This window comes from Symphalangus syndactylus, chromosome 5 (assembly GCF_028878055.3).
Source record: "Symphalangus syndactylus isolate Jambi chromosome 5, NHGRI_mSymSyn1-v2.1_pri, whole genome shotgun sequence".
In the NCBI taxonomy this organism is placed as follows: Eukaryota; Metazoa; Chordata; class Mammalia; order Primates; family Hylobatidae; genus Symphalangus; species Symphalangus syndactylus.
The window spans coordinates 146616163-146644058 of NC_072427.2; the positions used below are offsets into that span (position 1 = coordinate 146616163).

The window sequence follows — 27896 nt, forward strand, 5'->3', positions numbered from 1 at the left end:
AAATCTTGTGGATTTTAATGATCAGACTGCACCCTCTAAAGTGTTATCTCCAGTTTTAGAAAGTAGGGCCCAGGATGTCATTTACAAAGAATGTTTACTCTGTTTCTGGTTGCTATTAGGGGACAAAGCTGAGGAAATTTTTTTTTTTTTTTTTTTTGAGACAGTCTCTGTCGCCCAGGCTGGAGTGCAGTGGCGCGATCTCGGCTCACTGCGAGCTCCGCCTCCCGGGTTCACTCCATCCTCCTGCCTCAGCCTCCCGAGTAGCTGGGACTACAGGTGCCGCCACCACGCCCGGCTAATTTTTTTGTATTTTTAGTAGAGATGGGGTTTCACCACGTTAGCGAGGATGGTCTCCATCTCCTGACCTCGTGATCCGCCCACCTCAGCCTCCCAAAGTGCTGGGATTACAGGCGTGAGCCACCACGCCCAGCCAGCTGAGGAGATTGATTGTAAGATAGCTAAAACATGGGTGATTTAATGGAAAAATGGATGAGATATTGTGGAGAAATCCCCCTCTAGATTCTTTCCTTTAAAACACTTCTCAGGTGTTTATGTTATCATGTACCTGTTGAGAATGCCTATGGCAAGGGCTATTACCTTAGACTAAGAGGAGTACAGAACCAACCAAGTCGGCTGGGCACAGAGAAGTTAGGGGAATGAGAGAGCGGTGTAGTCACTACAGAGGCTGGTGTCCTTGTCTACTGAAACGTAGGTGTGAGAGACCAGGAGGGCAGAGGCAAGAGAGCAGGCACAGCTTAGGTGGATGTGGGCGCTCGGTGCTGGGCAGAGTCATGGGGCTCTGGGCCAAGATCTCAGAGTTGTTTCTGTCTTCAAGGTGTACCACCAAATTCTCATTCTTCCTCTTCCACAACGGACAGAGAAGAGAAAAAAACTTCCACTTACCTGCAGTTCCACCACGGAGTACTGAAAAGGAAAACCAGATAATGCGGGTTAAAGAAGGTTGAAAGCAATAAGAATAAGTTTGCTGAAAGCAAAAGTTCACAAAGAATTCTTCCTTTCCCTCTTGCCCATTTCTTCATTTCTTCCTTTCTAAATGACTCTTTTGTGCCTTGAAAAGAATAACAATGGGGGCACAGATTTCTTGGGAGAGAAACAAGGCAGGAGGAGGGGAAGAGCGGGGGCAGGAATCTCAAAAGAATTGCCAGTCTCCAAAAGATTTGAAGAACTGGAGCATCAGACCAGTCTCAGTGCCCTGTGACTGAGCTCTGGCACAACAAACATGCCCTAAAAGAAGTATTAGCACCAGGGGGTTCCTCAATGTTTAAACCTCTTCTTGGTAGCCAACCATCTCCTGGCCTCTTCCTTTACCATCTGAATGCTTGTGGGCAGGAACCTTACTTTCAAGCATTGCAAATAGTTACTTTTAAAATTGTTTGAAATAGTTCCATTGGAGAATCATGTATCAGTTTCCTCAAGACAGTAGTTGCTAAATAGATGCGAAAACCATTAAGTTTGTGAGGAACAGGTCATTGTGCTTGCAACTAGATGAGATTGAAAGCTGGAATTCAGTGAAGAGCAGGAGAAGGGCTCAGAGAGAGTGCAAAGGTATTCAAAAGAGAAGACCAGTTTGGATCTAACTTGGAAAGAAGAGAATGAAATCAAGACAGTGCTTGATTTTTTTATTCTTGGGCCAAGTGCCATGTGATGCCAACCAGTGAAGAAGCTGAACCACTGAATACAAATATCAGCCTTGATATTAGGGATAATGGCAATTCTTCAAAAAAAGCCAAAAAATAAGGAGATATGAGGATCAAGATGAGCTAGGACTTCCACAAACCTGGGCTATATAAACATCAGGAGGAGAATATCACTAAGATTGCTATAGATTTCCATAAAGTCAAAACAAAAAAAACACTTCTTTAGGCCAGATACAGTGGCTCACACCTGTAATTCCAGCAGTTTGGGAGGCTGAGGCAGGTGGATCACCTGAGGTCAGGAGTTCAAGCCCAGCCTGGCCAACATGGTGAAACCCTATCTCTACTAAAAATACAAAAATTAGCCGGACGTGGTGGCACACACCCAGCTACTCCAGAGGCTGAGGCAGAAGAATCACTTGAACCCAGACAGCGGAGGTTGCTTGAGCCGAGATCATGCCCCTGCACTCCAGCCTGGGTGACAAAGTGACTCAAAAACAAAATACAAAACAACAACAAAAAAAAACACTTAGATAACAAAGTACTTTTCTCACACAGGGATCAAGAATCAGGAAAGACATCACTTGGCCAGAAATAGGCTCTGGAAGAAAATAAGTGTTTCACTAAAAGTAGCATTTCTGAGGCCAGGCATGGTGGCTCATGCCTATAATCCCAGCACTTTGAGAGGCTGAGGTGGGCAGATCACCTGAGGTCAGGAGTTTGAGACCAGCCTGACCAACATGGCGAAACCACATTTCTACTAAAAATACAAAATTAGCCAGATGTGGTAGTGTGTGCCTGTAAACCCAACTACTCGGGAGGCTGAGGCAAGAGAATCCTTTGAACCCAGGAGGCGGAGGTTGCAGTGAGCTGAGATCCCGCTACTGCATTCCAGCCTGGGCAACACAGCGAAACTCCGTCTCAAAAAAAAAAAAAAAAAAAAGGAAAGTAGCATTTCCGACTGGAAGTTGCCTGGGGTTTCTGAATAACTGAGTATAGCAATCAAGTTAGGGTCAGTTAATATCAGTCTTACTTTACTTGTTTGGGGATTAAATATTGTGCTGTGTAAATGAAACCGACTTTGCAAAATTAAAACCGAGGAAATGATGACAGTGAAAGAAGTCAGACCTGACTGACTCCATCTTGCTTCTAGCTTTTAAGCTGTCCTTGCGGATTCCTGGGTGTAAGCCAAACTAACTTTGGGAAGGAATTCAGTTCATGGTTTGACTCTGAAACAAAATTGATAACAGCCCTTTCCCAAAAAGACCCCCTTCTTCCCTGGGGTCCAGTCTGCCTTTGCAGGACTAACAAATTAGCTACAAGATTGGAAATTACAGTTTAGGGGTCATGCAGCCTCTGGCTCCAAGAGTCTGAACCTCCCCAAATTGCTCCTGGGGAGAATATCACTGTTGTAAAACCTAAGATCAGTGCTTGAGATGTTTTGCAGACCCTGCATTCAGTGGATCAGCTGACACCACCCAGACCAGTAATCTGGCTCAACCAGTTCTGCCATCCCACGCAGGAGGAGGAAAACAGCAAGAAAACCTCACTTTGACCATCTGTGACTCCATCTCCAATCTGACACTCAGCACTCCCCACTTCCCAAGCCCCTACCTGCCAAATTATCTTTAAAAACTATTTCCTGGCCAGGCACGGTGGCTCACGCCTGTAATCCCAGCACTTTGGGAGGCCAAGGTGGCTAGATCACTTGAGGTCGGGAGTTCAAGAACAGCCTGACCAACATGAAGAAACCCCGTCTCTACTAAAAATACAAAAATTAGCCGGGCATGTTGGCGCATGCGTGTAATCCCAGCTACTTGGGAGGCTGAGGCAGGAGAATCGCTTGAACCTGGGAGGCGGAGGTTGCCGTGAGCCGAGATCACGCCATTGCACTCCAGCATGGGCAACAAGAGTGAAACTCCGTCTCAAAAAAAAAAAAAAAAAATCGATTTCCAAATGCTCAGGGAGACTGATTTGGGTAACAATAAAACTACAGTCTCCCGCACAGCCAGCTCTGCGTGAGTTACTCTTTCTTCATTGCAATTCCCCTGTCTCGATAAATCAGCCCTGTCTAAGCAGCAGTCAAGGTGAACCCATTAGGTGGTTACATAAACACAATTTTTATTCTAGCTTTCTTGGTAAAATTCCTTTTGTTAATCTCAGTGTTTCAGCTGAATTTGGAGGGAGGGCTTGGCTAGAAAAATAGAGTGGGGAGGAAGGAATAATTTTACAAGAGAAAGAGAGCCTAACTGCAGAAATCAGAACACCTGGAAGTAACCCCGCATCATTTGAATCGTAACAGGGGTAGTTAATGAGATCAACTCTGAGGGTAAATGAGTCTAAAATAGTGCTGCCACGGGCCACACTTTGAACCCAGCACTTCCTTGTTGCAGCTCTAGGGAAAACAGTCTGTTAAGAAATAAGTACTCAGGCCAGGTGCGGTGACTCAGTCCTATAATCCCAACACTTTGGGAGACCGAAGCGAGAGAGGCCAGGAGTTCAAGACCAGCCTGGGCAACAAGGTGAGACTCCCCCATCACTACAAAAAATAAAATAGCCAGGTGTGGTAGTGCACACCTGTGGTTCCAGCTACTGGGGAGACTGAGATAGGAAGATTACTTGAGCCCGAGGCAGGGTCAAAGCTGCAGTGAGCCATGACTGTGCCACTGCACTCCAGCCTAGGTGACAGAATGAGGCCTTGTCTTAAAATGTTAAAAACAAATAAATAAAATTTTAAAAGTAAGAAATAAGTACTCAACATTATACTGAGCTCCTACCAAAGAAAAGCTACAGGTGATGGGAAGCAAGAACTGAAAGGAAATCTATATTGGGAAAGAGAGTAGCGGGTAGGGCATTGCCAATCATAACAAGCTAATAACTTCCCTGCACACAGGGAAAGGAAACAGCAGCTCTGAGAACATGGAGAAGGAAAATGGAAATTTTCATGCGCGTCCGTGTGAAGAGACCATCAAACAGGCTTTGCGTGAGCAATAAAGCTGTTTATTTCACCTGGGTGCAGGTGGGCTGAGTCCGAAAAGAGAGTCAGCGGAGATAGGGGTGGGGCCGTTTTAAAGGATTTAGGTAGATAAAGGAAAATTACAGTCAAAGGGGGTTTGTTCTCTGGAGGGCAGGAGTGCGGGTCGCAAGGTGCTCAGTGGGCGCGCTTTTTGAGCCAGGAAAAGGACTTTCACAAGGTAATGGCATCACTTAAGGCAAGGACCGGCCATTTTCACTTCTTTTGTGGTGGAATGTCATCAGTTAAGGTGGGGCAGGGAAAATTCACTTCTTTTATGATTCTTCACTTACTTCAGGCCATCTGGGCATATACGTGCAAGTCATAGGGGATGCAATGGCTTGGCTTGGGCTCAGAGGCCTGACATTCCTGCCTTCTTATATTAATAAGAAAAATAAAACAAAATAGTGTTGAAGTCTTGGGGCGGCGAAAATTTTTGGGGGGTGGTATGGAGAGAGAGAATGGGCGATGCTTCTCAGGGCTGCTTCGAGCGGGATTAGGGGCAGTGTGGGAACCTGGAGTGGGAGAGATTAAGCTGAAGGAAGATTTTGTAGTAACGGGTGATATTGTGGGGTTGTTAGAAGAAACACTTGTTGTGTAGAATTATTGGTGATGGCCTGGATATGGTTTTGTATGAATTGAAAAACTAAATGGAATAAGAGAAGGAGAAAAACAGGTATTAAAGGTCTAAGAATTGGGAGGACCCAGGACATCTGATTAGAGAGTGCCTAAGGAGATTCAGCATAGTCCTGCCAGCAAAGATTATTTACTTCAAGAGTTTAGAGTGGAGGTTTGGGGATAGCACCAGGAGATATCAGCTGTGATGGCTTGGAAAAACAGTGTAAACTGGCAGTGTAAACAAGAGCAGGGCATGTATGAGTAGTTAAGAACGGTGAATAGGAGTATGACTAGACAGAAGATAGTAGGGATGACAAGTTTTTTGGGGCACAGTCTAAGTTGGTCTGGTGTCTGGAATGAGACTGGGGCCTAATAAAAACGAGCATCTATACAGGAGCTTAAATGGGCTGTACCTTGTAGCATTCCGAGGACAGGCCTGAATTCTGAGAAGTGAAAGTGGTAAAAGTATTGTCCAGTCCTTTTTAAGTTGGTGGCTGAGCTTGGTGAGGTGTGTTTTTAAAAGACCATTAGTCTGTCACTGAATACTAAGAGCCTGAAAAAATGCTTGGCTGATTTGACTAATAAAGGCTGGTCTGTTTTCAGACTGTATAGAGGTGGGAAGGCTAAACTGAGGAATTATGTCTGACAGCGGGAAGAAATGACTGCGGTGGCCTTCTCAGACCCTGTAGGAAAGGCCTCTACTTATCTAGTGAAAGTGTCTACTTAGACTAAGAGGTATTTTAGTTATCTGACTTGAGGCATGTTGAGTAAAGCTAATTTGCCAGTCCTGGTTGGGGGCAAATCTTCAAGCTTGATGTGTAGGGAAGGGAGGGGGCCTGAATAATCCCTGAGGAGTAGTAGAATAGCAGATGGAACACTGAGAAGTTATTTCCTTGAGGATAGATTTCCACGATGGAAAGGAAATGAGAGGTTCTAAGAGGCAGGCTAGTGGCTTGTACTATAGCATAGCCTGACTTTGCTGGTGTGTGGCGATTAGGCCTGGTGGAACTGCCATCAATAAATCAAGCGTGATCAGGGTGAGGTACAGAAAAGAAGGAAATATGGGGAAATGGGGTGAATGTCAGGTGGATCAGAGAGATACAGTCATAGGGGTCAGGTGTAGTATCAGGAATAATGTGGGAGGCCGGATTGAAGTCCGGGCCAGGAACAATGGTAATTGTGGGACTTAACAAAGAGTGAGTACAGCTGAAGGATCCGGGGAGCAGAAAGTATATGCGTCAGGTATGAGGAAGAAAATAGAGTTTGGAAGTCATGAGAAATGTAGAGAGTAAGTTGAGCACAGTTTGTGATTTTGAGGGCCTCTAAAAGCATTAGGGTGGCAGCAGCCGCTGCACGGAGACATGATGGCTAGGCTAAAACAGTAAAGTCAAGTTGTTTGGACAGAAAGGCTACAGGGTGCGGTCCTGGCTCTTGTGTAAGAATTCTGACCGCACTAACCATGCCTAGGAAGGAAAGGAGTTGTTGTTTTGTAAGGGATTGAGGTTTGGGAGATTAATCGGACACGATCAGCAGGGAAAGCACATGTGTTTTTATGAGAATTATGCCGAGATAGGTAACAGATGAGGATGAAATTTGGCTTGACTGAAGTAATGGGGGCTGTCTGTGAAGTCTTGCGGCAGTACAGCCCAGGTAATTTGCTGAGCCTAATGGGTGTCAGGGTCAGTCCAAGTGAAAGTGAAGAGAGGCTGGGATGATGGGTGCAAAGGAATAGTAAAGAAAGCATGTTTGAGATCCAGAACAGAATAATGGGTTGTGGAGGGACGTACTGAGGATAGGAGAGTATATGGGTTTGGCACCATGGGGTGGATAGGCAACACAATTTGGTTGATAAGGCGCAGATCCTGAACTAACTTGTAAGGCTTGCCTGGTTTTAGGACAGGTAAAATGGGGGAATGGTAAGGAGAGTTTATAGGCTTTAAAAGGCCATGCTGTAGCAGGGGAGTGATAACAGGCTTTAACCCTTTCAAAGCATGCTGTGGGATGGGATATTGGCATTGATCGGGGTAAGGGTGATTAGGTTTTAATGAGATGGTAAGGGATGCATGATTGGTCGCCAAGGAGGGAGTAGAGGTATCTTATACTTGTGGGTTAGGGCGGGGGAATACAAGAGGAGGACGCAAAGGAGGCTTTGGATTGGGAAGAAGGGCAGCAATGAGATGCGGCTGTAATCCAGGAATAGTCAGGGAAGCAGATAATTTAGTTAAAGTGTCTCGGCCTAATAAAGGAACTGGCAGGTGGGGATAACTGAAAGGAGTGCTTAAAAGAGTATTGTCTAAGTTGCCACTAGAGTTGGGGAGTTTTAAGAGGTTTAGAAGCCTGGCCATCAATACCTACAACAGTTATGGAGGCAAGGGAAACAGGCCCTTGAAAAGAAGGTAATGCGGAGTGGGTAGCCTCCATATTGATTAAGAAGGGGACGGAGGCCGGGCGCGGTGGCTCATGCCTGTAATCCCAGCACTTTGGGAGGCCGAGGTGGGCGGATCACGAGGTCAGGATATCGAGACCATCCTGGCTAAAACGGTGAAACTCCATCTCTACTAAAAATACAAAAAATTAGCCGGGCGTGGTGGTGGGCGCCTGTAGTCCCAGCTACTCAGGAGGCTGAGGCAGGAGAATGGCGTGAACTCGGGAGGCAGAGCTTGCGGTGAGCCAAGATCGCGCCACTGCACTCCAGCCTGGATGACAAAGCGAGACTCCGTCTCAAAAAAAAATAAAATAAAATAAAAAGCGGACGGACTTACTTTCCACTGTGAGAGTTACCTAAAGCTCGGTGTCTATGATGGTCTACAGGGCTTCCGAGGTGATTGGGCAGCGTCAGTCTTCAGCCGCCAAGCCAAGAAGATCTGGGAAGCAGTCAGAGAGCCTTGGGCCAGAGTTCCAGGGGCTCTGGGAGTGGCTGCCAGGTGAGTTGGACAGTCCAATTTCCAGTGGGGTCCTGCACAGATGGGATGCGGCTTAGGAGGAATCCTGGGCTGCAAGCATTCCTTGGCCTGGTGGCCAGATTTCTGGCACTTGTAGCAAGCTCCTGGGGGAGGAGGTTCTGGAGGAATGCTTGGCCACTGCGGTTCAGGCGTTTGGAAGTTCTTGTGTGCTGGAGATGTGGCTGGGGTTTGTCTCACAGTGGAGGCAAGGAATTGCAATTTTTTTCTATTATTGTACACCTTGAAGGTGAGGTTAATTAAGTCCTGTTGTGGGGTCTGAGGGCCAGATTCTAATTTTTGGAGTTTTATTTAATGTCGGGAGCAGATTGGGTAATAAAATGTATATTGAGAATAAGACAGCCTTTTGACCTTTTAGGGTCTAAGGCTGTAAAGCGTCTCAGGGTTGCTGCCAAATGAGCCATGAACTGGGCTGGCTTTTTATATTTGATGAAAAAGAGCCTAAACGCTATCTGATTTGGGATAAAGAAAAAGGAGCATTAACCTTGACTATGCCTTTAGCTCCAGCCACCTTTTTAAGAGTAAATTGCTGAGCAGGTGGGGGAGGGCTAGTCACGGAACGACACTGTAAGCTGGACCGGGTGTGAGGAGGGGAGGTGATAAAAGGATTATAAGGTGGAGGAGCGGAGGCTGAGGAAGAATTGGGACCTAGCTCGGCCTGGTGAGGAGGGGAGAGGTCAGATGGGTCTGTAGAAAAGGAAGATTAGAAAGACTCAGCGACGCTTGGGGTTGGGATTGAGGGGACAGGCGGGAGGGAAAGAAGGAAGATTTGGGACGAGTTGCATTGGGCACAGAGATAGGAAGGGACTGATGTGTAAAAGAATGCCTGGATGTCAGGCACCTCAGACCATTTGCCCATTTTACGACAAGAATTATTTAGATCTTGTAGGATGGAAAAATTGAAAGTGCTGTTTTCCTGCTATTTGGAACTACTGTCGAGTTTGTATTGTGGTCAAGCGGCATTGCAGAAGAAAATAAGATGCTTAGATTTTAGGTCAGGTGAGAGTTGAAGAGGTTTTCAGTTCTTAAGAACACAGGCTAAGGGAGAAGAAGGAGGAATGGAAGGTGGAAGCTTGCCCATAGTGAAGGAGGCAAGCCCAGAGAAAAGAATAGAGACACGGAGAAGGGGTCGGGGGTTCTTGCCCTCCAGAAAAGCAGAAAAGGGGTCGGGGCATGGAAATAAGGGATTGGGGCACAGAGGTATGAGGTTGGGGCATGGAAATAGGGGATCGGGGCACAGAGATGAGATCGGGGTGTGGAAATAAGTGATTAGGGGGTTCTTGCCCCCTAGAAAAGTGGGACTTGCTCCTAAGGGTGAAGGAAAAGGGGTTGGGGGTTTCTTGCCCCCCAGAAAATCAGAGAAGGGGTAGAGACAGGGAGAGAAGGGGTTGGGGTACTTGCCCCTTCCCTAGAAAAGCGGGACTTGCCGCTAAGGGTGAAGGACCAAGGCAGGCGTCCCTGCGTGGTCTGACACCTCTGGAACGTGGGTGAATAATCAGAGAGGTGTCCCTGCAATGATTAAACACCAAGGGAAGGCTGCCTTCCCTGTCCGTGACTGGAGCCGGAGTTTTGGGTCCACGGATAAAACGTGTCTCCTTTGTCTCTATCAGAAAATGAAGGGAATTGAAATTAAGAGAAGGGAGACATTGAAGTGTGGCGTCAAGATTCAAAGGAGAAAGAGGTTGAGGGATAGTGAGGGAGGTTGGAGAAGAGAGTAAAAAGAGGCCGCTTACCGGATTTGAAATTGGTGAGGTGTTTCTTGGGCTGGTCGGTCTGAGGACCTGACGTCGTAGGTGGCTCTTTCTCACGGAGCAAAGAGCAGGAGGACAGGGGATTGATCTCCCAAGGGAGGTCCCCCGATCCGAGTCACGGCACGAAATTTCATGCGCGTCCGTGTGAAGAGACCACCAAACAGGCTTTGTGTGAGCAATAAAGCTGTTTATTTCACCTGGGTGCAGGTGGGCTGAGTCCGAAAACAGTCAGCGAAGGGAGATGGGGTGGGGCTCTTTTATAGGATTTGGGTAGGTAAAGGAAAATTACAGTCAAAGGGGGTTTGTTCTCTGGCGGGCAGGAGTGGGGGGTCGCAAGGTGCTCAGTGGGGGAGCTTTTTGAGCCAGGATGAGCCAGGAAAAGGACTTTCACAAGGTAATGTCATCACTTAAGGCAAGGACTGGCCATTTTCACTTCTTTTGTGGTGGAATGTCATCAGTTAAGGTGGGGCAGGGCAAATTCACTTCTTTTGTGATTCTGCACTTACTTCAGGCCATTTGGGCATATACGTGCAAGTTACAGGGGATGCGATGGCTCGGCTTGGGCTCAGAGGCCTGACAGAAATCATGCTTTCTCTATGTTTATCTCTAAAAGTTTCATTTGAATACACAAGCTGTGACAGACGGAAGAGGAAGAAAGCAGGGGAGTCCAGGAGATAAGTGTCTCAGAAGCATGTAGAAATGACACATGCTCCAGCTTGAGATCAAACCTATTGTAAGGCTTATGATTCTAGGGATGGGAGTCCAAGGGAAAATCAAATATTTGCAAAATGTTGCTACATTTTAACCTTTGGCATATATTTGTTTAATGTTGCCTTAAGAGAATTACCTACTTTGTAAATTATTTTGTCTCATAGAAACAGTGGAAGCAGACATTCTCCTTTCTGCCTTAAAAAAAAAAAAAAAAAACTTTTGTCAGTCCTGAAGACAAGGTCTTGAAGTTTGCAAAAACTCTTGAAAGGGGGCTGAGTGTGGTGGCTCTTGTCTGTAATCCCAGCACTTTGGGAGGCCGAGGTGGGTGGAACACTTGAGGTCAGGAGTTTGACACCAGCCTGGCCAACATGGTGTAACCCTGTTTTTACTAAAAATACAAAAATTAGCTGGGCGTGGTGGTAAGCGCCTGTAATCCCAAGCACTTGGGAGGCTGAGGCAGGAGAATTGCTTGAACCCAGGAGGCGGAGGTTGTAGTGAGCCGAGGTCACACCATTGCACTCCAGCCTGGGCCACAGAGCGAGACTCTGTCTCTAAATAAACAAATAAATAAAATAAAATGACAAGGAGCGTAACCATCTCTCAAGAACCTGATTGATGTGTAGATACTGAAGCTGAGAACTGGTTACCTCTGCTTATTCCTAGGCTGATTTAGGCTAGCTCCGTGAGGCTAGCCCAGCCCTTCCAGTCCCACACACACAGCAGTCTCCAACCCAGAGGGCCTCGCCTTGCCACACCCAGGCTGAGAGGACTTCCGCCTTTGGAGAGAATCTCTCATCCTTTTCCCTATTCTCTCAGTCTGTGCCACTCCATTTCCTCCTCCCAACTCACCTTGTCGTTCACTGGAATGAAGTTGCTATCCATGGTGACAATGCGGAAATACACTGGAAGGGAACAGGCATCATTAGCAAAGGGGCTGTTTCCTGGCTCAGGATTTTTTTTTTTTTTTTTTTTTTTTGAAACAGGGTCTCACTCTGTCACCCAGGTTGGAGTGCAGTGGTACAACCATGGCTCACTGCAGCCTCAAACTCCTGGGCTCAAGTGATTCTCCCACCCCAGCCTCTGCAGCAGCTGGGACCACAGGCAGGCACCACCACACTCGGCTAATTTTTGTAGAGACAGGGTTTCACCATGTTGGCCAGGCTGGTCTACGAACTCCTGACCTCAGGTGATCCACCTGCCTTGGCCTCCCAAAGTGCTGGGATTATAGGCGTGAGCCACCGCGTCCTGCCTCCTGCTCAGAATCTTTCCTCCACCCCCCCTCCTTCCTCACACATGCTCTGAGTCAGCAAAACCCCAACAGGTTTTACTTTTTTACAAAACCTACTCTGAGAGTGAGGTAAAACCCAGACACAGGCCTGGAGCTCAGGAGGCAGAGCAAGAGGCAGAATAGAAGCCACTGTTGACCACTCTCCTCATCTGCCACAGGAACACCAAACTGAACAACTGTCCACACAATACAGCACCGTCATAAGAACTAAAAATCAGATGAGTGATCACAGTGCCCGGTTTTAACTTCATATCACTGAGAGAGGCACTGAAGAGGGTAGAAAACACACACTTGAATTGCTGATTCACCCCCCTCCCCGCCATCCCCCAGCAGTGACTGTGTGGGACAGAGACAGAATCGATGAACTTGAGGGAAGGAGAGCACAGTGACTGTGGGACTTGGCATTGGAACTCAGTGCTGCCCAATCACAGGGGAAAGTACACAGGGCAGAACTCAGCCAGCACCGATGGAGGGAGCATTTAGACCAGCCTTAGCCCGGGGTGAATTGCCCATCCCAGCAGTTGGAAGCTGAGTTCCAATTAGCCCCTGGGGCTCTGAATAGTCAGCAGTGATAGCTGGGCAGTACTTGATGTGGGCCTTGGCTGAGACTCAGAGACATGCTGGCTTCCAGTGATTCAGCACGTTCCCAGCTGTGGTGACTATGGGGAGAGACTCCTTCTACTTGAGAAAAGGAGAGGGAAGACTGAAGGGGACTTTGTCTTGCAGCTTAGGTACCAGCTCAGCCACAGTGGGGTAGAGCACCAGGCAGGCCCTTGGGGTCCCCAGGTATGGGCCGTGGCTCTTGGATGGCATTTCTGGACCTGCTGTTTGTCAGAGGAGAGCTCACTGCCCTGAAAAGAGAGTCCCAGGCCAGGCACCATTCACCACTAGCTGAAGAAAGGAGCCCTTGGGCCTCGAGAGAACACTGGAAGTATCCAGGCAGTACTCGCCGTGGGCTTGGAGTAGTGGTGGCCACAGGGAGAGACTCCTCTGTGGAAAGGGGAAGGAAGAGTGGGAAGGACTTTGGCTTGTGGCTTGGATGCCAACTCAGCTGCAGTAGAACAGAACACCAGCTAGATTCCTAAGGTTTCTGACTCCAGGCCCTGGCTCGCAGATTATATCTCTGGACCTTCCAGGGTCACGGGGAACTCACCACCCTGAAGGGGAGGACACGAGCCTGGCTGGCTTTGTCACCTGCTGACTGTAGAGCCCTAGGGCCTTGAGCAAACATAGGCAGTAGCCAGGTACTGGTTACCACAGGCCTTGGGTGAGACACAGTACAGTGCTGGCTTCAGAGCTGTCCCGGTGCAGTCCTAGTGCTGGTGGCCACAGGGGTGCTTGTGTCACCCCTCTCTCCAGGCAGCTCAGCACCAAGAGAGAAACTCTGTTTTAGAGAAAGTAAGGGAAGAGAACAAGAGTCTCCACCTGGTAATCTGGAATTCTTCCAGATCTTATCCAAGACCATCAAGGAGGTAACTCTATGAGCCTTCAAGAGCCACAGAGATACTGAGCATGGTGTCCTCCCTAATGCAGATGCACTGCAGAGTCCAAAAACCTAGATTACGACACCCAAGTCCCTTCAAATACCTGGAAAGTCTGCCCAAGGAGGACAGGTACAAACAAGTCCAGAATGCAAAGACTACATTAAATACCTAACTCTTCAATGCCCAGACACTGACGAACATCCACATCAAGACCATCTTGGAAAAAATTACCTCACCAGACGAACTAAATAAGGCATCAGCAACCAATCTCGGAGAAACAAAGATAGTGATCTTTCAGATCGAGAATTCAAAATAGCTGTTTTGAGGAAACTCAACAAAATTTTAGATAACACAGAGAAGGAATTCAGAATCCTATCAGATACATTTAACAAAGAGAAAATAAAAAGGTATTGACTTTAAAGAGGAGGTGGAGAGAGAAAATGAGATGGAAAGTTTATTCAAAGTGAAAATAACAGAGAACTTTTCAAACCTAGAGAAAGATATCAATATTATTATTTGAGACAGTCTCACTCTGTTGCCCAGGCCGGAGTGCAGTAGTGTGATCTTGGCTCACTGCAACCTCCGCCTCCTTGGTTCAAGCGATTCTCCTGCCTCAGCCTCCCCAGTAGCTGGGATTACAGGCACGGGCCACCATGCTTGGCTAATTTGGTATTTTTAGTAGAGACACGGTTTTGCCATGTTGGCCAGGCTAGTCTCGAACTACTCACCTCAGGTGATTTGCCCACCTCAACCTCCCAAAGTGCTGGGATTACAAGCATGAGCCACCGAGCCCAGCTGAGAAAGATATCAATATTAAGTACAAGATTATAGAAGACCAAGCAGATTTAACCCAAATGAGTCTACCTCAAGACATTTAATAATCAAACTCCCAAACATCAAGGAATTAAAAAAAAAAAGAATCCTAAAAGTGCAAGAGGACAGACGTGGTGGCTTACACGTGTAATCCCAGCACTTTGGGAGGCTGAGTAGGGGGGATAACTTGAGGTCAGGAGTTGGAGACCAGCCTGGCCAACATGGTGAAACCCCGTCTTTACTAAAAATACAAAAATTAGCCAGGCATGGTGGCCCTCACCTGTAATCCCAGCTATTTGGGAGGCTGAGGCAGGAGAATCGCTTGAACCCAGGAGGCAGAGGCTGCAATGAGCAAACATTTATTGCATTCCAGCCTGGGCGACAGAATGAGACTCCATCTCAAAAAACAAAACAAACAAACAAAAACAAAAATTAGCCGGGCATGGTGGTGCACGCCTGTACTCCCAGCTACTTGGGATGCTGAAGCACAAGAATCACTTGAACCCAGGAGGTGAAGGCTGCAGTAAGCAGTGATCCTGCCACTGCACTCCAGAGCCTGGGCAACAGAGGGAGACTCTGTCTCAAAAACAAAAAAAATTCAGTAACATTTCTATATGCCAACAGGGAACAATCTGAAAAAGAAATTAAGAAAGATAATTCCATTTACAATAGCTATAAATAATATAAAATACCTAGGAATAAACTTTACCAAAGTGAAAGATCTCAACAATAAAAACTATAAAATACTGATGAAAGAACTTGAAGAGGACACACAAAAACATGAAAAGAGATTTCATGTTTCTGGATTGGAAGAATTGATATTGTTAAAATTCCATACTACTTAAGGCAATCTACAGATTCAATGCAATCCCTATCAGAATACTAATGACATTCTTCACAGAAATTCTACATCCTAAATCTTAGGACTTTTGTGTAAAAAAAAAATCATAAAATTTTTATGGAACCACAAAAGACCTAAAATAGCCAAATCTATTCTGAACAAAAAGAACAAAGCTGGAAGAATCACATTACATGACTTCAAATTATACTGCAAAGCTATGGTAACCAAAACAGCGTGGTACTGTCATAAAAACAAATACATAGACCAATGGAACAGAATAGAGAACCCAGAAACAAATCCACACGTCTACAGTGAACTCATTTTTGACAAAGGTGACAAGAATATACACTGGAGAAAGCACAGGCTCTTCAATAAATGGTGCTGGGAAAATTGGATATCCATATGCAGAAGAATGAAACTAAACCCTCATCTCTCTCCATATAGAAAAATCAAGTCAAAATGGATGAAAGATTTAAATCTAATACCTCAATCTATGAAACTATTATATATAAGAAAACCTTTGGGAAAGTCTCCAGAACATTGGTCTGGGCAAAGATTTCTTTTTTTTTTTTTTTTTTTTTTTTTGAGACGGAGTCTCGCTCTGTCGCCCAGGCTGGAGTGCAGTGGCGCAATCTCGGCTCACTGCAAGCTCCGCCTCCCGGGTTCACGCCATTCTCCTGCCTCAGCCTCTCCGAGTAGCTGGGACTACAGGCGCCCGCCACCACGCCCGGCTAATTTTTTGTAGTTTTAGTAGAGACGGGGTTTCACCGTGGTCTCGATCACTTGACCTCGTGATCCGCCCGCCTCGGCCTCCCAAAGTGCTGGGATTACAAGCGTGAGCCACCGCGCCCGGCCTAAGATTTCTTGAGTAATACCCAAGGAGCACAGGAAACCAAAGCAAAAATGGACAAACAGGATCACATCAAGTTAAAAAGCTTCTGCACAGCAAAGGAAACAATCAACAAAGAGACAACCGACAGAATGAAAGAAAATATTTGCAAACTACCCATCTGACAAGGGATTAATAACCAGAATATATAAGGAGCTCAGACAACTCTATGGGAAAACATCTAGTAATCAGATTAAAGAATGGGCAAAAAGATCTGAATAGACATTTCTCAAACGAACATATACAAATGGCAAACAGGTATATAAAAAAGGTGCTCAAATCGTTGACTGTCAGAGAAATGTAAATCAAAACCACAGTGAGATATTATCTCACCCCAGTTAAAATGGCTTTTTTCCAAAAGACGAACACTAATAAATGCTGGTGAGGATGTGGAGAAAAGAGAACCCTCATACACTGTTGGTGGGAATGTAAATTAGTACAACCACTATGGAGAACAGTTTGGAGGTTTCTGAAAAAAACTAAAAATAGAGCTTCCATATAATCCCACAAGCCCACTGCTAAGTATATATCCAAAAGAAAGGGAATCAGTATATCAAAGAGCTATCTGCACTCCCGTGTTGTTTATTGCATCAGTATTCACAATAGCCAAGATATGGAAGCAACCTAAGTGTCTATGAACAGATGATAAAAAATGGATTAAAAAATGTGGTACACATACATAATGGAGTACTATTCACCCACAAACAAGAATGAGACCCCATCCTTTGCAATAGCATGAACGGAACAGGAGGTCATTATGTTAAGTAAAATAAACCAGACACAGAGAAACTTTGCATGTTCTCACTTATTTGTGGGAGCTAAAAATTAAAACAATTGAACTCATGGAGATAGAGAATAGAATAATAATTTTTAAGTGTGTGGAAAAAATAAGGCAAAATGAAAAAAAATTTTTTTAAGGAGAGAGAGAACAGAATGATGGTTACCAGACGCTGGGAAGGGTAGTGGTGGGCAGGGTGAGGGGTGGGGTGGGAATGGTTAATGGGTACAAAAATATAGTTAGATAGAATGAATAGGATCTAGGGATCTTGCAGTTTTTAGCACAATAGAGTGACTACGGTCAACAATAATTTATTGCACATTTAAAAATTACTAAGAGAGTATAATTGGATTGTTTGTAATACAAGGAAATGATAAATGCTTGAGGTGATGGATACACATGTACCCTGATGTAATGATTACACATTGCATGTACGTATCAAAATATCTACCCCATAAATATATATACATCAGCTATGTACCCACAAAAATTTTAAATTAAAAAAAAAAACAAACCCAAACATAGTTTCTCTTCAGGGCGCCTGACTTTGAAATCTCAGAATGAAGTGCCCCTGTAAGGACGAATGAACAAATACAAAAAAAAGAGAAAAAAGCCAGTAGCTCAAGCCAAATGCCCTCAGTGCTTTCTTAGCCATTTACAAGCAGCTTGTTGTAAGGCCCAGCAACCCAACTATACTTGCCAAATTCTAGTCCAGAAGAAATGTGTACTTTTGTTTTAGATACACACACACAGTAGCAACCCCCACCTACTTCTCTTGCTTGTGTAGCACAGCATGTATTCAACACTTGTAATACTGAATCCCCCCAGATTTTCCTCTCTTCTGCACTCCTTGTTTCCAAAGCCTAAACCACAAATCCCCCCTTTACCCCTGTGCACAGCAGTTTCCCCAGGTTTTAGTCGAACCCCAAGTATGTGACTCTTACCTTGCTGCCCTGGGGTGTAGATAGGTTTGTCAGTCTGTACAAAGGTGCCATTCCCCTGCCTCTGAATTAGAACCTCCTTCTTCTCCTCAAAGCTGATGTTATTTCCAACTCCCGACACCCATATTGTGGCCACTTCTTCTGTGCCACCAGCAGGAGGTGGTACCTGACCAAGAAAGGGGACTTCTGGGGAGGAGTAAGGGATTGGGGGAACAGAATCAACTGGTCTCAACCCAACAGTGAGTTAAAGGAAAGACCTGAATTAGATGGGGGTAGCAAGGATAGAGACATAAAACAAATTACCAGGAGGAAGAATTAAGGTCAGGAACTAAAGGGAGAAATCCTAGGTCAAGGAAATTGTGGGTGAGTTATAGCCGGGGATTGAGGTTAAGTTAAGAAAAAATAGGTTTAGAGGCCGTGGCAAAAGATAAGAGAAATTACACTTTTTTTTTTTTTTTTTTTTTGAGATGGAGTCTTGCTCTGTAGCCCAGGCTGGAGTACAGTGGCACAATCTCGGCTCACTGCAAGCTCTGCCTCCCGGGTTCAGGCCATTCTCCTGCCTCAGCCTCCCGAGTAGCTGGGACTACAGGCGCCCGCCACCATGCCCGGCTCATTTTTTGTACTTTTAGTAGAAACGGGGTTTCACCGTGTTAGCCAGGATGGTCTCGATCTCCTGACCTCATGATCTGCCCGCCTCGGCCTCCCAAAGTGCTAGGATTACAGGCATGAGCCACCGCGCCTGGCCAGAAATTCTGCATAAAGTAGATTATAGTGAGCCTAGGGAGAATAGGCAAGGAAGGGATTTGAGTTAGGGCTGAGTCTGTGCTTACAAGAAAGGAGATACAATGTAAGTGCCTCTTCTTCAGTCCGGAGTGTTCTAGCAACTTCTGGGTCTTGTCCTTGGTCTCCAGAGTAACCGTGAATTTAACATCACAGTACCCAGGGCTCAGGTCCAAACAAACCTTCTGAACGGAGGGGAAATTTAGCCGGGCTGGTAATGTCACCAGGTAGTTTCTATGAAAGAAAGAGAAGGATTTCAGGGCAGTAATGATTCATTCACTCGAGGCAAAATTCAGCACTCTCCTAAGGGCTCAGCATGTAGCGGTGAATTAGACAGACCAAGCCCCTGCCTTCCTTATGCACCTCATTTGCTACAAGAAGCAGAGAAGCAACAACTCGGTGCACAGTCTTAAACTTCCAGCATCAGGAGGCCCTCACCGAGAACACATGCCTAGAGCACCAAGGAGGAAATTAGGCCTATTTCAGAAAACAGGGTACATTTTAATATTTATCTTTTTTAAAGCTTCCTCTGCATGCCTCAGCCTTCCTCTCTGGGTAAAGGATCCGTGGAACCAAAGAATAGAAAAAAGGAGGAGAAAATTAAGATAAACCAAAGTTGATCTCCCCATCTCCATATAAATGTTTGAGAAAGTTAGGCAAAGCAGCTGCTGCCGTAATAAACCAATTCTGACCCCAAGCACTCACGGAAGTTCTTCTGCAATGGCTGGCGATAGGGCCAACATTCCTAGAAGGAGCTGAGCCCACATCTTTGTGGGTGAGAAAGATTTTCCAGGGTCAGGGGCAGAGATCCGCTCTGCGCAGCTTTATATACTGACTCCAGGTAGGGTGTGCAGCAATGACTGATGCTATCGTCAATCACCTCCTGGCACCTGGAACATAGGAGGACTGTGTTCCTCCTTCTCTAACCACCGGGTTAGGTGGTGGACCAGGGGAGGGCCACTATTCACTTCTTTAAAGTTGTTTCTGCCTGGAACATCCATACTGGTTCAGCCAGTTTGGGGGGAAAACCAGAGCTGAGTATTCATAATGGTAAAGCTCTCAGAACATATTTTGAACTCCTCCCTTTTTTTCTGGTTTCATTCCAATTCCTGTTTTCATTTAATGTCCTTATTTTATTATTCAATTAAGGTGTAGTTGGGAACACAGGTATGAGAACAGTATCAATAGAAAAGCAGTAAACTTGGCCAGTCACAGTGACTCACGCCTGTAATCCCAGCACTTTGGGAGGCTGAGGTTGGCAGATCACTGGGTCAGGAGTTCAAGACCAGCCTGGCCAACATAGTGAAACCCTGTCTCTACTAAAAATACAAAAAAAAAAAAAATTAGCTGGGCATAGTGGTGGGTGCCTGTAGTCCCAGCTACTTGGGAGGCTGAGGCAGGAGAATCGCTTGAACCTGGGAGGCGGAGGTCGCAGTGAGCCAAGATCATGCCACTGTACTTCAGCCTGGGTGACACAGCGAGACTCTGTCTCAAAAAAATAAATAAATAAATAAAATAATACTATTCAGTATTGTTGTGACTGTATGGAAATAGGGACACATAAGTTCTAGAGAAAATGGAATGTGGATAACTTTCTCATGGCAATTTCGTAACACACCAAAGCCTTTAAGATTTGCATATTCTTTGACTCAGCAACTCCTACTCTGGAAATGTTTCTTAATGGGGAAAAAAAGGACAGCATGCATGTATGCCACAAGTGTAACACTGAGTTTTTTCACACTGTTCTTTCTTTTTTTTCTTTATTTTTTATTGTTATTTTTTTTTTTTTTTTTTTTGAGGTAGAATCTCACTTTGTCACCCAGGCTGGAGTGCAGTGGCACAATCTCAGCCCACTGCAGCCTTGACCTCCTGGGCTCAAGCGATCCTCCCACCTCAGCCTCCTGAGTAGCTGAGACCACAGGTGGGCGCCAACACTCCTGGCTAGTTTTTTTGTATTTTTAATGGAGACGGGGTTTCATCATGTTGCCTAGGCTAGTCTCGAACTCCTGAGCTCCAGCGACCACCTCAGCCTCCCAAAGTGCTGGGATTATGAGCCACCATGCCCAGCCTACAGTGTTCTTTACGATGGTAATACTTAGAAGTCACCTAAAATATAAATTAGTCTAAGTGCAGTGGCTCACGCCTATAATCCCAGCTTTTGGGAGTCGGAAGCTGGAGGACTGCTTGGGCCCAAGAGTCCAAGACCAGCCTGGGCAACATAGTGAGACCCCGTTTTGTAACCACCCAATGGATTCACCTTGCTCGCTGCCTAGACAGAGCCGATTTATCAAGACAGGGGAATTGCAATGGCAAAAGAGTAATTCATGCAGAGCCGGCTGTGCGGGAGACCAGAGTTTTATTATTACTTAAATCCTTGAGCATTCGTGGATCAGAGTTTTTAAAGATAATTTGGCGGGTAGGGACTTGGGAAGTGGGGAGTGCTGATTGCTCAGGTTGGAGATGGAATCATAGAGGGTCGAAGTTAGATTTTCTTAACGTCTTCTGTTCCTGGGTGAGATGGCAGAACTGGTTGGGCCAGATTACTGGTCTGTGTGGTGTCAGCTGATCCCATCGAGTGCAGGGTCTGCAAAATAATTACTGATCTTAGGTTTCACAACAGTGATGTTCTCCCCAGGAGCAATTTGGGGAGGTTCAGACTCTTGGAGCCAGAGGCTGCATGACCCCTAAACTGTGATTTCTAATCTTGTAGCTAATTTGTTAGTCCTGCAAAGGCAGACTGGACCCCGGGCAAGAAGGGGGTCTTTTTGGGAAAGGGCTGTTATCAATTTTGTTTCAGAGTCAAAACATGAACTGAATTCCTTCCCAAAGTTACTTCGGCCTATGCCCAGGAATCAACAAGGACAGCTTAAGTGTTAGAAGCAAGATAGAGTCGGTTAGGTCTGACTTCTTTCACTGTCATAATTTCCTGTTATAATTTTGCAAAGGCAGTTTCAGTCTGTATAAAACATTTCTTTAAAATTAGCTGGGTGTGGTGGTGCATGCCTGGAGTCCCAGCTACTCTGGAGGCCGAGATGGTAGGATTTGCTTGAGCCCAGGGGTTCAAGGCTGCAATGAGCCATGATAGCACCACTGCACTCCAGCCTGGGCAACAGTGAGAACTTGTCTCATAAAATAAAATAAAATAAAATAATAAATTAGCGAGGATGCTCCCTGGGACCAATGATCATCCTATATCAAACCAGCTTAAACAAAAAAGTGTTTTTGGTAACTCGAATGGACCCAACAGGAAGAATGAGCTTATGGAACCAGAGCAACCTGAAACACTTTACAGCCTAGGAGTGGAGACTTGGTGCAGCCAGGGCCGACTCCTCCCAGTCTTTCTCTCTTGTATACTTGTCTCTGATTGGCTCATTTTCTCCTACTGCACACAAGCTTTTCTTCAAGTCATAGGGAGGATGGCAGCTGGGAGCCCTCAAGCCATATTCGTTCAGCTGCATGACCCCAAATGACAAAATTTTTCACCTATGTTACAGAAATTCCGGAAGAAGGACTGTGTTCCTCCCTCTCTCACTGGCTCACCTCTGCATCAGTCACTGTAGTCAGGAGGGTATTTTAGGCAGGGCCCGGGTCATTCTCCCACCTAGAGGCCAGGGTGATGGGGTACTGTGATTGGCCACCCCTTGAGAACCATAGGGAGTTGGGGAGGGGAAATTGTTCAAAGAAATCACTGCAGTAGGAAATGTGTTGGTGTAAAGAGCTGCAAACATAAAACATTAAGTCTATTACAATGCCCCATAACGAGTTTAGTCGAAAAAACTGTCATGTTAATATAAAGCAATACTCTGCAGCCATTAAAAATAATGTTTTCATGATAAGGGGAATTATTTGCAATACTAATTGAAAGGGGTCAGGGCTGGTGCAGTGGCTCACACCTGTAATCCCAGCACTTTGGGAGGCCGATCCGTGGGAGCTCGAGACCAGCCTAGTCAACATGGCAAAACCCTGTCTCTACCAAAAATACAAAAATTAGCCAGGCAGGGTGGTTGGCACCTATAATCTCAGCTACTCGGGAGGCTGAGGCAGGAAAATCACTTGAACTGGGGAGGTGGAGGCTGCAGTGAGCTGAGAGCACACCATTGCACTCCAGCCTGGGCAACAAGAGCGAAATTCCGTCTCAAAAAAAAAAAGAAAAGAAAGGGGTTGGGGAAAGTGATACAAAACGACATGTGGCAAGTTCCACTTTAACTTGGAATATAAAAAGCTAGAAAGAGTGTGGCATGGTGGCTCAAGCCTGTGACCTCAATGCTTTGGGAAGGCAAGGTAGGAGGATTGTTTGAGGCCAGGAGTTCGAGATCAGCCTTGGCAGTAGAGTAAGACCCCATCTCTACAAAAAAAAAAAAAAATTAAAAATTAGCTAGGTGTGGTGTCACATGCCCAGCTACTTGGGAGGCTGAGGCAGGAAGATCACCAGAGCCCAGGACTTCAAGTCTGCAGTGAGCCATGATTGTACCACTGCACTCCAGCCTGGGCAACAGAGCAAGACCCTGTCTCTAAGAATAAAAAATAAAAATAAGCTGGAAAGTGCACTGCCCCCTCTCTGACAATATGAAAAAGCCAGACAAACCGCAAAATCACTTTTCTTAAACCAAAAGTTGAACCTAAATGCTGAGCTGGGTCGGGGGCGGTGGCTCACGCCTGTAATCCCAGCACTTTGGGAGGCTGAGGCAGGCAGATCACAAGGTCAGGAGTTCGAGACCAGCCTGGCCAATATGGTGAAACCCTGTCTTTACTAAAAATACAAAAAAATTAGCCGGGCGTGGTGGTGCATGCCTGTAATCCCAGCTACTTGGGAGGCTGACGCAGGAGAATTGCTTGAACCCAGGAGGTGGAGGTTGCAGTGAGCCGAGATCACGCCACTGCACTCCAGCCTGGGTGACAGAGCAAGACTCTATCACAAAACAAAACAAAACAGCCGAGCTGTGGTTGCAGGTAAGCTAAGGAGCCTGAAATTCAAGGAGATACAATTCCTCATGCGCAGAGACCGATGGGTGGAGTCTCATCAGTGCCAGAGCATGGGAGGTCTTTGGGCCATCATACAGACATGCAAGAAGAAAGCAGCTACATTTTCCACAAATTGCTAGAGGCCTGGTGCAGACTAGAGTGGCCATAAGGAGCCTCTGGGTGTCACAGAAGCAAGGGAGGGCTTTACTTACCCACAGGCTCCTTTCCATGACCTCTACCAGGTGTTCACAGGAAATATTGGGGGCCAAGTGGGAGACTAAAAAGAGCCCCCTCAGTACTATGGGCATCAGGGACCATAGTTGCTATCATTGCAGAAAAGGCCCCAGCTGCCCATGCTCCTCTCTCGAACGCCTTAAGACCCTGGGGAGGAGTGGCAAATACTGTTGCTCCCATCTCACCGGTGTTACCAAGGGGAGAGCGGGGAGGACCCTAGTCCGAGGGAGCGACAAGGAGCAATTGTGAGCCCAGAGTTCTAAGCTAATACTTTTAGAGGTCTCCTGAAACTGACAGAGAGCACAAAAAAATCTTTCCCACCCAAGACCCGCCACAAATTCAAAGCAGAGTTTGGCAGCCTGGCATAAGGAGTAGGGCAGAAATACTCATCCCCCGGGGCCCAGGCATATAAACCTACCTAAGATAGAAGATGAAGAGGGCAACAGAGAAGCACCCTGTCCCCTCACCATTACCCGAGCAAGAGCACCAAGTAACTAAGCAGTCTGCCACTGGCAGAGGACATGAACGTGCAGAGAGACGACCTCTGTGGTGTCTGTGTGGTGTACAGAGGAGACGAGAGCTGAGGGTGAGGCACAAACATTGAGAAATAGCCAGCACTCCAGATGCCACCCTAAGCATAAGGCATCACAAAAGGAATTTGAAGCCTATGGTGTACCAAAAGTAAACTTGGCAATTACAAAACCTGAATCCAGTTCACCTTTTAACTAGATTAACTTAATCTACCAAGCTAACTGCCTGAGAAGAGGTGTGTCCATTTCTAGTCACAAATACTATTTATCTAAATCTTTCCTGTCCTACACAAGATGTTCGGCAATCAATGAAAAATCGTAAGTTGTATCAAAAGAAGAAGAAGACAAGAACGCCCTGTGAAGATACAAAGTAGTCAGCGGAACCAGGCTCAGAGCTGCCCTCCATGTTATAACTAAAAGAGAGAGGCTTTAAAATGCCCAGGAGTAATATATCAAAGGAGCTCATGAAAAAAAGAAAAAAAAAAAAGGACAACAGACATGAGGAGACAGTGTCAGGGGTGGATTTCAAAAGAAAGGTGAAAGTGATCTACTTCCTGAAATACTAAACATGATAGACTTTATAGAAGTTTCAAAAATAAGATATGCAATATCAGGCCAGGAACAGTAGCTGAAGCCTGTAATCCCAGCACTTTGGGAGGCCAAGGCAAGAAGGTCACTTGAGCCCAGGAGTATGAGACCAGCCTAGGTAACATAGTGAGGAGACTTTGTGTCTATATAAAATAAAAACACTAGCTAGGTGTGGTGACTTAGGTCTGTAGTCCCAGCTACTTGGGAGGCTGAGGTGGGAGGATTACTTGAGCCCAGGAGGTCAAGGTTGCAGCGAGCTGAGATCGCACCACTACACTCCAGCCTGGGCGACAGAACAAAATCCTGTCTCAAAAAAAAAAAAAAAGAGAGAAAATGCAGTATCAGAGATGAGCAACTCCTTCTTCATTCTCATTAATAACCTTGACAATACGAATATAGCTGAGGAAATAATCGATTGCCTTGAAATTAGGTCAATAGAAATTACCCAAACACAACAAGAAAAAAGTGAAAATCATTTGAATTCTTTTCAAATAATTGAATTTTTATAGCACTCGAAGAGAATTCTATAAAACAATATCAAATGGCTTAGCATACATATTATCAGAATCTTAGAAGGAGAAGCGAGAAAGAACAAGCAGAAGACATGTTTGAAGAGATAATGAGAATTTTCCAAAAATAATGAAAGATATCAAACAACAGATTCAAGAATTATAAACAATTTCTCCATGTTTCTCCTAATTCACACACACTAGGCACACACAAACATGCACACCCCAAGCCTCTCGGTTAGGTTGTAAAACTTGTGATGGTCTCTGGAGGCTCTGTTTGATTTGGACACAGGGAAAACCAGTATATTCAATTGAGTTTTGGGTCACTCTACCACTCTACATAAACTCCATAAACTTTTTTTTTTTCGAGACAGGATCTCACTCTGTCACCCATGCTGGAGTACGGTGGCGTGATCTCTGCTCACTGCAACCTCCACCTCCTAGGTTCAAGAGATTCTCCTGCCTCAGCCTCCTGAGTAGCAGGGATTACAGGGGCATGCCACCACGCCCAGGTAATTTTTGTATTTTTAGTAGAGATGGGGTTTCACCATGGCCTCCCAAAGTGTTGGGATGACCAGCATGAGGCAGCGCGGTCTGGTTTTCCTTGGTTCCCATCACTCTTCCTGCTAAGAGCAATCGCCCAGGTCCGTGAGCACCCACTCCTCCGTAGGTGGTGAGTGCCCCTCCAGCAAGAGCTGCTGACTCCCCTTCACCACTTCCATCAGTCAAATCGGCCCACCAGTGATTTTCATCTCTTACCCATTTTAAAATCTATTTAAATGCAGCTATCAGCCTGATAATCTGTCTGGAATTTGGTGGGAGGAAATGTCCAGGGTTTAATAATCTCCCAAAGTTAGGCTGCATAAAACCCTACTGTTGACATCTCATGGGGCGCATATGGGCGAAACGGAGCCATGTGGAAGGCTATTCTGTAAAGGGGTTAGCGTGCTTGGATTTGTTCTGGGTATCAGAATCCTGACTTGAGACTTTTAGTTTAGATAGACACCATAATATGTTACCTCGAAGGCTTCTTACACTTGGACCTTTATTGTAAATAATAAAAGTATTTCTGGAGTAAGACTTACATCAATTATATATTATCTTATCATCTTATGCTACATATTATCTTAGGCATAACTATAATATATATACGTATATATATATATACGTATATATACACATATATACGTATATGTATATATATATATATATATATATAGTTTTTATTTGTTTTTTGAGACAGAGTTTTGCTCTTGTTGCTCGGGCTGGAGTGCAATGGCACGATCTCAGCTCACCACAACCTCCGCCTCCTGGGTTCAAGCGATTCTCCTGCCTCAGCCTCCCAAGTAGCTGGGATTACAGGTGCCCCACCACCACCCCTGGCTAATTCTTTTTGTATTTTTAGTAGAGACGGGGTTTCACCACGTTGGTCAGGCTGGTCTCGAATTCCTGACATCAGGTAATGTATCCACCTCGGACTCCCAAAGTGCTGGGATTACAGGTGTGAGACACCACACCCGGCCTATAGTATATATTTTTTAATTATTATCCAAGGGTACTGACATAAATTTCCAATTTATCCCTGCCAAAAAATTAGTGATGATAACTGCCAATCAGTACAGCTAAAGAAAATGTTTTCATTCTGGTGTATTTGGAATTATTTTTTTGTATTATCCCAGGCTTCCTCACTCATTTCTGTGTATTTTATATTTTGTTTCACACCATTCTGCTCAAGGATATTATTTTTGGCTGGGCGCAGTGGCTCACGCCTGTAATCCCAGCACTTTGGGAGGCCGAGGCGGGTGGATCACGAGGTCAGGAGATTGAGACCATCCTGGCTAACACGGTGAAACCCTGTCTCTACTAAAAATACAAAAAAAAAAATTAGCCGGGTGTGGTGGTGGGCGCCTGTAGTCCCAGCTACTTGGGAGGCTGAGGCAGGAGAATGGCGTGAACCCGGGAGGCGGAGCTTGCAGTGAGCCGAGATCACGCCACTGCACTCCAGCCTGGGTGACAGAGTGAGACGCCATCTCAAAAAAAAAAAAAAGGATATTATTTTCGCATTTCCAGATTATTTCTATTCTTCACAGGTAGTCTTTGGTCTTACGTCTGTGAACATTTTCTTTGACTATTTTGCTTTTCCATGAAGGGCTTTCTAAAAAGCTATTAGCCCACTTTACTTGGTAACCTCCCAGGAGACAGCTTAGTCCTATCTGCCAAGGGATGCTATTCTCAGCAAGTCAGTTTTCTGCTCTCCTCACTGGAGGCCAGAGGAGAAGGGCCTGTTTCTGTTCCACCCAGGACTGTTGATTTGAGGTTTTACCTCCAGAGAGCATGGGGCTAATCAAACCAAGACACAACATTAAGGAAAGAAAGAACAAGCAGAAGCTGGGGCCACTCCTTGCTTGCCACTGTCTCCGCCCTCCTTCTTACTAATTATAGGCTTCACCCTATTCCTTTTTCAAATTCATTCAAGTGAATATGCAATGTACCAAAGTTTGCACATGAATGCATCAGGGAAAATAAGGGTGCCACCCAACCCCACCCGTGC

The 27896-nt window shown here is 45.6% G+C and overlaps 1 protein-coding gene across 1 annotated transcript in view; it reads right to left on the reverse strand.

The window, feature by feature from the left end:
- A2ML1 (alpha-2-macroglobulin like 1) overlaps positions 1-19319 on the reverse strand; it is a 62710-nt gene extending 43391 nt beyond the window's left edge. The window contains exons 1-5 of the mRNA XM_055280731.2: positions 19228-19319; positions 18573-18756; positions 17746-17908; positions 11558-11610; positions 904-924 (exon numbers count right to left, since the gene is read on the reverse strand). Of these exons, the coding sequence (XP_055136706.2) occupies positions 904-924; positions 11558-11610; positions 17746-17908; positions 18573-18756; positions 19228-19289 (483 nt within the window). The 5' untranslated portion in view covers positions 19290-19319. The remainder of the gene's footprint in view (positions 1-903; positions 925-11557; positions 11611-17745; positions 17909-18572; positions 18757-19227) is intronic.
- Between the last annotated feature and the right edge of the window lie 8577 nt (positions 19320-27896).